At 34.7% G+C, this 10,165-nt stretch overlaps 1 protein-coding gene across 1 annotated transcript in view; it reads right to left on the reverse strand.

The window, feature by feature from the left end:
• AGMO (alkylglycerol monooxygenase) overlaps positions 1-9,273 on the reverse strand; it is a gene marked incomplete at both ends in the record, with an annotated part of 280,550 nt that extends 271,277 nt beyond the window's left edge. The window contains 2 exons of the mRNA XM_084230587.1: positions 7,656-7,786; positions 9,148-9,273. Of these exons, the coding sequence (XP_084086713.1) occupies positions 7,656-7,786; positions 9,148-9,273 (257 nt within the window). The remainder of the gene's footprint in view (positions 1-7,655; positions 7,787-9,147) is intronic.
• Positions 9,274-10,165: the final 892 nt, after the last annotated feature.

The raw sequence follows: 10,165 nt of genomic DNA on the forward strand, positions 1-10,165 counted from the left end.
TGTTATAAAGGGGAAATTCCTCCTTGTATTTCCTTCAGTTGGCAAAAGCAGGCATAATAGTAGGTCTTTCATAAAAACAACATGACATAATGCTAACTTTAGAAAAGTGGACGATATCTGTGAAGCTTCTATGAACTGGCACTTTCTTTTCGGTCTTTGGGAGACACAATCTCTATAACCTACTTTTGATTTTAATGATAGCATGACTTTAATAATGACTGAATAACTTTAAAATATCACATTGTATAGCTGAAGTTATTATTTTATCTGTAGCATAAAATATCAGGGTACTTCACTGCAGTATTAATATAAGTAACTCATAAAAATGTCCAGGGCTGATACTTTTGGATAGGATTCACATCACCAGATCTTAAAACCTAATTTTCCATTTAAGATTATATGGTTGGAAAGAGCAGTTGTGACTCTGAGTATGAGTCCTTGACCCAAGGAAACTATCTGCCAGAACTCTGGCCACAACCAGGCCACCCTCTGGACACTCTAGAATCCCCTCTCAAAGTGGCCCAGAATCTGTTTACAGGACTTTTTTGGGGCATTTTCCCGGGTCCAGTCCTCCAGAGAGCAGACTTCTGCAGGTGTGCAACTTCTAAACGTGACAAAGCAGTCAAGAGTGGCTGGTTTGGGACACATAAACAGTGCTGGGACAAGAAGTCTGAGATCTCCACACCCATGTGTGTGAGGACTCTCATGAGACAGGTGAGGCCAGGGGCCAGGAGCTCCAATTCGGTTCCAGAACTCTGAAGAAAATCCAAGAAATTTGAAAATTTAAAAGCTGTTTTCATACTTGTTATCCAGGGTAAAAGAGAAATTATATCTTAAAACTTGATTGGTAACTTTTAATATATTTAGACTAGGATTTCTGAACAGTGTCTCATATTAACACTTAGGATAACTCTTAGTTGAAGGGATGTGTCCTGTGGAAACAGTGACCAAAATGATAAAATCTTGAAATTGCTATCACATATTAAGAGAGGGTCAACTACATAAAAATCAATTTTTAGGTAAAAATCAGTAAATACTGTCAATTTGATAGGGTTCAACTAATAATTTCTCAAAAAAGGGATTCTAAATCTTGACACTATAGCCATTTGGGGCCAGATAATTCTTCATTGTGAGAGCTTGTCCTGTGAATTGTAGAATATTTAGCAGCATCCTTGGCTCTAATTACTAGATACCAGTAGCACAGTGCTCTGGCCCAGTTGTGACAACAAATTGTCCAAATATTAACTAGGGGAGAAGGGTCAGGAAATTGCCCCATTGCTAATACTAAAAATGACTGATACAGAAAGAAAAAATGAAACAGAAAGTCAAAATAATCTACAGCTTTTTACATAAGCTGTAGGATAGGTTGTCAAAGCAGAGCCATTCATAGATTTATTCCTTTGTTCAATAAATTGATATTAAGAATCTACTAGGTGCCAGGCACAGCACATGACAGGTTGGACACATCAGTTAGCAGAGCAGATATAAATGTTTGCCTCATCAATGTGTGTTTTTATTTTAAGTTGCTATTTTTCTTCTCAGTTCCAGTGACAACTGAAATGAGTTTTGAGATACGAAGACTTCAATAAATGAAAGAGAGTCCCTGGAAAACCTCCATTTGTAAAACAAAGAGAACCTTACTGAAATTGAAATACTTTTTTTATTTCCTGTACAGGTGCCAGGTCTTGAGCAGACACCCAATTTATTACTCTGTCAACTTACTTATTAGGGTTGACACAAATCGAGCTGAAATATGCCTGACATACTATAGTCAAAGCTTTTTTTTTCTTTTCACACTTTAGCATGAAGCCAAACTTTCCTCAAGGCAAAGGGAAAGAAGGGAGAAGCTGTGGGAGTTATAATCCCTGCTTTCTATCAGCAAGATGAATATGATCCTCTTCCATCATAAATGGGGGAAAAAACAGCCATGCAAGTGCCCACCACTGAAAACATTCAGCAAGGGATACAGCTGGGAAATGATTATCAAGTTCTGGAAAGCCCTTGATTGCAGGAAATAGCACCTACATTTTCAAAAATGTTCCCACCAGACTCTGAATCATAAACCAAAACTCCTTTTTCTTTTCTTCTCAATTGCTCTGTCCTCTCCCAACCCCCATTCCCAGTATATGACCCTGCACTTTGGAATTCAAACTTCAACTCTTTAAACCCCATCCTGTGGGAAGAGACATATGTAATTTACATATATATACTGAGCTAACTTTATCACGTGGAGTTGGAACACTGGGAAGCACAGGGGCTTTGAATAACCAAATATTCAATTCCCTTTTACTCTTAAGTTTGAATATGAGACCAAAAAAATGATCTAAATATTAAAAGATACTAGAATCCTCTAATAAACAATCTATTTATAAAGAGGTTTTTCTCTCATTGTCCTATTTTATTTATAAATTTCCCCCAAATACGTATTTTCTCTCTGGCATTTGAAAGGTAGTTAATTACTTTCTCTCAATATTAGAAACTTAACTTGTCAATTTTTAGTTACTATAAAATCGAATAAGGCACTCAATTGTTATTCCACTACTGAGCCTGGATTTTTAAAAAGATAAACTTAGTTGAGATTTAAAAATAAGCAATACATTAGGATAAATCTGAATTATCAAAGTACTCTGACTTTAAGTATACCCATTATCAAAAGCAGTTACCAGAGGTAACAAAAGTGTTACCAGAGGTAACACTGGTCATGCCATTCCTACTTTCAGTGTCTTAGGGCTAATTTAAGACATGAGAGCATTAGGCTGAATGAACCCTAAAATTATCTAGCTCTCAAACACTCTCATGCTCTAATCATTAATCAATCAAGTAAAATTTGAGATAATGCTCTCATTGCAAACTTTCAAAATTTCAATGCAACTTTCTAAGTAGAATTGTGTACTCATCAACATCTGACAATTTATATTATTTCATAACTGTATTTAGAAGTGTATGTACTGTGTGATTTGACTAGACTATGCAAAACTGATGATAATTAGACATTTTTATTTTTATTAAACTTATCAGAAAATAAACCGACATTTAGATGACATAATTATAAATATCTTCACAAGCCTCAATAAGTTACTAATAAATAAACATATTTGGATTACATATCCTGATTTTTCTAGATGTTTTCCAATTTATTTCTAAATATTTTTACCTTAGCCCAGGAACTTGCCCTATCTGTAAAGCTACTGCCACTTTTGCTCCATCTAGTGGAATATTGATTTTTGCTCAGTAATAACAAAGAACATAATATAAAACTCCACCTTCTGCATACAGGTAAAATTTGTACTATTATTTCTTAGTGTGATATGACATTACATTTATGAAACAATCATTTAATTTCTTTTTTACAGCAACCTGAAAGCCATAGACATTGTTATAAACACAATGGTTAGATTTGGTTTAGCTACGTCCTTTGCTTTGAGAGAAATAAACTGCTACAAGTAATGCAATAACTCTCCTGAATAAGCCCACAAATCCAGACAAATAAGAATAAGGACTCTTGCATTCATTCAGAAAGTTTAGTCTAATAGTAAAAAGTGTTACACAATTAGTAACAAACACAAAACCTATTTGTAAGGTTTCTAAGGTAAAAATTTAAGAGGGAATGAAGCCATTCTCCTAGCAAATACATTAATGATATTTCAAAATTTATTTCCTCAGGTGGGGTGCTCTCTTAATGATTTTAAGTTAATAAAATATATTAATGAAATATTAACATTACATAAATACATTTATCTCTTATTTCAAACAGTGAATCTGCATTCAGAATTTTTATTTGAAAATGACAGGTACTTATTTGTTAGAAGCCTGATGTTGCCAAAGGCAGCACTGACTCTGATACTAAAGCCTAGTATAAAAGCAAGTAGACAATTTTCCTTTATTCTCCACACCAAGGAGTCAAAAATATTTCAAAGAAATTTAATTTCCTCCTCTTTAAATATGTTTTTTGGTGAATTCAAATTTTCTTGTCAGGAATGGAAAATTCCACGGCAGTCATGACCAGCAGAACTGTGCATATGTATCCTTGAACACTGCAGAGCTAGCTCCATCGTAAAAATTGGCAGTGACCCATATGTATTAAAAGTGAGTGTCCTCAACTTATTTGAAAATTTACCTACTTAAATTATCCCGCCAACCTATTGCAATTTGATTTATAATCTGCTGTTTCAACAGAATAAATGAACCCATTAAAAACAAACATACTGTAGGTATTTATATCAGGAATAAAATTTCTCTGGGGAGGATGCAATTTATGGAAGCAGAAACATTGGAAGGAAGTAACAAATTGAGGTCCCAGTTTTCTAATGAAGGATTGGAAATTGAGTTCTGCTTATACAGCGGGGGAAAAAAAAAATGTGATTATTTTTCACTCGTTAGCATTTAAGTCAGTAGCAGAATATTTCACAAGTTTAAATATTTTTTAAAAAACAGAATCGATAAATATTTGGTTGAGTTTAAGTTTAACAGTTGCGTAAGCAAGAATTTGAAAGGGCAGCAGATTATCTGCATATGATACACTGCTTAACTATGATAAACAGAAATATCTGTCTATAACTTCAGGACTAGATTCTGACTAGGAAGCCTGCCTACCAGATTCTAGAAGAGCAAAACAGATGCAGCCTGCCCAGAGTCTGGTTCTCAGGACAGATGGACTTTTATTATACACCATGGTCTGTCCAACAGACTTGTAAACAAGATATAATCTTGTCCATGGTTAGCATTTTCCCTTACAAAAAGACTAGAAAGGTAGAGCATAAATCTTTCCTATTAAATGATAAGTATGCTACTTATTTCAAGATACTTCAAATTTCATGTAACAATGAATACACTCAAATAAACATTTGTTTTTCCTCAAAGTCCGCATAAAGCATTTCCATTACATGAATGGCAAAGTGGAAAAACATGTTCAGGGTTTCACTTTGATTTCCACAACTTTTTTCATCAGAGGCCACATGCCAATTTGGACTTATTATCCCAAGTATTATTCCTCACAAGTGGATTAACAAAAGGTATACAACAATTTTTTTCTCGCTATCCTGTACTTTAATGACGTGGCAAACCCCTGTGGCTGATGTAAAAAATGAAATTAGTCCCTTAGAGAGGATATGATCAATGCCGCGTTAATCTAACCCTCAGCTGTTAATGATTTGCACAAAAATTCCCCTTGATGCTGTGGGATCAACTGAAATATTGTTTTAAGAGATTCTGTAAAATCCCCTTTTCTCATCTACTGCGGAGAAGGGAGTGAATCCTAAAGATGAGCTTAACTTGCCTGATTCACCGGGTCATTATTTTTCGATAGCAACAAAATACAGGAAAATATTTCCGGAATTTCATTTTCAGATAATTTGCTTTGCAGAGATCTATTATAGAAAAGGCTATAAAAGGTAAAATCCTTTGCAAAACTTACAAAATTATCCACATCTCAAATTTAGAACTGCTATTCACACCTACAAGAACATAAAAGAAGTAATTTGCTGTACGCTTTCAAAATAGTTATAGGAAAATATGCTCCAAAGTTCATAACCCTTTACCTTTCTTTCAAAGGGCACCAGAGTTAGCTTGTGTTAGCTTAAAGAGTGTTATGAGTAGTGAGATGTGGAGAAAAGAAATATATGTCTTATCCCTGCAGCTTTGGTTGGTTTCTTTTTTTTTCCCCAGCCCCCCTCCCATAACTTATCATTTGGGGACTCGTTTTTAGCAAAAATTATACTTGATTCTTATATATCCTGTTATAACTGTATCATTTTTTATAACACAATTCAGCAGAAATACAGCAGAAAGGACACAGTTTATATTTCTAGTGATTACGATGGTATAAGAGAGTAATCTAATTTCACTTATAACCAAAGTAAAACTTAAGAAAGTAAAGGAAATGCTAAAGCATTCGTTCAAGATGATGGCTCTCTGACTTTTTAATAAATTCATTCCAATTCGACAAAATATGTGATCTCTAATCGTATCTGTGGGGCACTTCATGTTCTTTTTATAGTTCATCAGTCATATGATTTCCATAAACACATACAGTCAACTGTCTCAGAATGAACTACCATAGCCAACTCGATATTTTTCAATAACCAAACCTACATCTCCCTTTAGTATATTGAATGCATTTTTTTTTCAGTTCTGTTCCAGGGAGACATGAAACAGAGGAAATTTTATGTAATTGTAAACTTTTATTTAGGGTATCAGCAATGTGCAACCACGTGAGCAGTTTTTCAGTTATTAATATTGATATTAGATGAGCATTATTTTATACCTATTAACACATCTTTTTCATAGCAAAATTTATGAAAGAAGTTTTACTTTTAGGTTTCTTATTTAAAACAATTTTGGGAAATTATTTTTTCTCAGATATCTTTAAGTTTTCGTTGCATTTTTAAACATCAACCTTGGTTTCTCATAGGATGGTTCATAGAAACATTCCAAAGCAATGAGGACTGGTCAGAAGTAAAACTCTGAAACAGTAAAAACAGCAATGGGTGGGAAGCAGAAATGAGAACATTCATCAGCAACACAAATCACAAACTTCTCTCATCCTCTGCCTCTTTGGCAAATCTCTACCTATCAAAGCTTCCAATGGATTGAAAAGTCTTCCATTGGTTTCCCTCTTCAGCAACTGTAACATACTCTTTCTAATACGTAGTATGTTATTTTTCATTTACGATTACTTGTTCCATTCTCAATGTGTCATTAACATAAACCTAAGAGATTATTTTTTATAAACTATCTACCATGCACTACCTACATCACTACAAGCATAAGAGTTAAAATTATGAAGAAAGTACACCACTTGCTCTCCAGGAAAGCAAGTTAGCAAGGAGGGTTGGGAGGGAAAAGGTGAACTTAATGCTATGTGATGATTGTATATCTGGGGTAAATACAAGATTCCTTGAGACCATAGTGAAGTGATACCTAAGGCAGAGTTGGAGAATAGATAGGATTTGTGAAAGGGAGTGACTGTTCTATATAAGTCTAGACTTAGATTCATGGTTGGCTTTCCAAGCAGAGGGAAGCACATGTGACATCTTGGGAATAGCATATTAAAGAATGAAAGAAACAAATATTGCAACAGGGGAAGGAGAATGGAGACATAAGAGGAAAGGCTGGGTAGACAAACATCTCATAGATCAGGAAAGGAATTCATTTATTATCCTCAGGATATATGGAATCGGTGAAAAGTGTATACCAGGTTCATATCATGGAAAATGCCTGGCTACAAATGAAGCAGGATAAATACAGGGATATCATTTGAAGACCAATGTAGGAATTCAGATTAGGGAGTCTCTGTACCACAGATTGCTATATTGGAAATGTGAATTTCCTTAGGCAGATTTATTTTCCCATGGATAACCAGACCGTAACCTAGGTCCATTTCAAGGGTAAGACAAATAGAGTAATTGCCTTGGGTACAAAATTTATGGGGGCACCAATAATCTGAGTAATGAAGATAAATAATATTTAGGGCAGTATTTTTTTTAAAAAATGAAAATGAAATCTACAATGAACAAAATATCAAATTTTCAAATAATGACAATAATTGAATTCCTTTAGGCTATATGTGAAAATAGTCTAATTTTCCAAATAATTGTATCCTTCATATTTGGAGAATGTCCATTTATTCACTCAGGGCTGCTAAACAAGTAACTCACCTTGAAAGCCGAGACAGAACACCAGCTGACATTGATGTTAATGCATCATCCAAACGACCTGGTGGCTTCCCTTTATGAATCCAGCTGACAACCAGTTCAAGCAGCATCAAGGAAATGAAAAATGGAGTTGCCTGGAAAGGAAATTGCAGAAAAGAGATGCTATTGTGCTTGGTATGAAATTCTTCCACATTTCCTGATTAGTCACTCAGAAAGTGGGGGGCCCAGAGTAACATCTCATAGCAGGACAAGTATAGACTTATCCTTGAGGATCATTTCCTCCCAACAGGGAATGAAATCTAATTATTTTGGACATACACAAAACAGGTGTTTAAATTCTATCATCCAATTTAGAAATTAAATATAGCTATAAATGTAACCTTGAAAACTGTGCCAAAAAATAATAATATTGGTAAAGACATATTCCAAGTTAGATTTAAAAAATACATTTTAAAGTTCAGTAACCACAAGGCAAGTATCTATATTTGACTAAGTTCAACACACTTTAAAACGCTTTCCTTAAGGATATACAATATTCTAGTTTTTCTAAGAATTATAAGAATGATAAAATTGAAACAGAATATTTTCTGAATATTTCAGAGGGCATGATGATTTCAAATGTTTTAAACTTTATTTTAGATTTTTGTGTTTTTTTTTTTCATTCAACCTTAAGGCTCCCTCTTACAGTGAACAGGTTTGATGTTACAATATAAAAAATATTAATTCATGAAGCTGTAGGTACATCTTTCTTTAAAACATCAGAAAGAATATAAAATCCTTACAGATATGGGTTGCACTCATTTGGAACTGTGAGTTCTGAAGTTTTCTAAACTGAACTCCCAAAACCTTACTCTCTGATGTCATTTTTTTTTTTTTTCTATTTCTGGTCTAAACTAGTAAGTGTTGTAGGAACAACTTTGAAAGGGTGGAGAACTTCAGTATTCAAGTTCTAATTCTGGATATTTCCACTTTCAATCAAAGCCAGAAACCAGAAGTGAAAAGTGCCTCTGTACACTTCAGAGTTTCAAAGAAAACTTGGTTCAAGTTCAAACTTAGGAAATCAGAGTTGGACTCAGTCAGCTCTGTAACCACTCTGCAGAACTACTCTACCAAATTAAAGAGGAAACAGTTCCTTTGGAGGTGGTAGATGAGTTTACCTTTTGAAAATAAGACTGTTACTAGGCTTATGGATATTATATAATCAATTGATATTGAATTTCTAATAGCAAAATTTGCAATGTCATTCTGTCCTGGAAAACTTGATTATATTCCACAGTGACTTATCAGGGAATATGAGTTTAATAGAAGACTGTAGACACTGTACAAAAATTCAACTCGAGCAGAAATTCTACTTTTGCTCCATGCCATTATGAATCATTTTTTATTAGAATTTCATAATTTGAAGCATTAGAGTGCACAAAAACCCAGGATGTTTTTAACTTACTTTTTATTCAGAATAAAAGCAAGAGCAGCCTCTTCCCCTATAGCCTCTCACCTTTTTGACATAATCAGGCACTTCTTCTAGGGTTTGGAATGATGTTTCATTGGGCTTCATCATGTAAAACATCACGCGAATTCCCTGGGAAACCGAAACATCCCGTTGGGCTTCTGGGTTCTTCATCTCTACTCTTGTCTGATTCCCAGCTGGAGAATATTTGTGATTCAGTGTTTGAAGCCAGAGACTGAACAAAGAGGACGAGATGTGCAGCACAGAACAAGCTTTGTCAGAGAACAGCTAGAAACAAAGCTCCATAGAGCACACAGCCAACAGCAGATTCTGCGGACACAGACAGGAAAATACTGGGATCAAGAACAAGTTCAGGGTTCAGTGGGCAGTGTCCCAGAAATGGGGCATGTGGGGGAGGGAAAGCTGAGGAATCATGACCAAACCAAACATAGGCACTGGAGTTTGGCTGTAGGGAAAGAAGATTATCATTACAAAACGAGAAACAAACCAAAACCCATGTGATACTTACTAGGAAAAGGGAAGAAAAAAGTGGTAACAGGTTAAAGTTCACTCTGGAAAAATGGGTGGAAGTTCAAGACTGAAATCACATGAGGAAAACTAATTTTCTTCTCCCTTTTGAAATTCACATTGTACTCAAGTCTGTAGTCTTCTCATAGACATTTTTTCCTGAAGGAACAGGGTGCTTCAATTGCAATAAGGCTAAGCTTGAAATTCAGTAAAGCACTGAATATATTATATAAGCTACCACCTCTACTTCTGGATCTGAATCATGTTAACTTCTGAATGTTTGTAAATCAATTTAGAGGTATTTGGCTTGTTGTGTGATCTATAATGCTTAAAGGAATCTTGACTAATCACATCTATATTTTTCTTTGTACTTACAGAGACTCTGATTGAAGAAGCTGGCAAGATGTTTATCTCTGTTTTCCAGGTGGAGCCACAGCTGATTTACTGAACCTTTGATCTAGTCTAGAATTATTTCACAAGTGAATATGTAGAGATTTCCACAATAGCTTCAGCCCTTCCTTTAACTCCTATGTCATCT

This window comes from Talpa europaea (assembly GCF_964194135.1).
Source record: "Talpa europaea genome assembly, chromosome: 3".
Classification (NCBI taxonomy): Eukaryota; Metazoa; Chordata; class Mammalia; order Eulipotyphla; family Talpidae; genus Talpa; species Talpa europaea.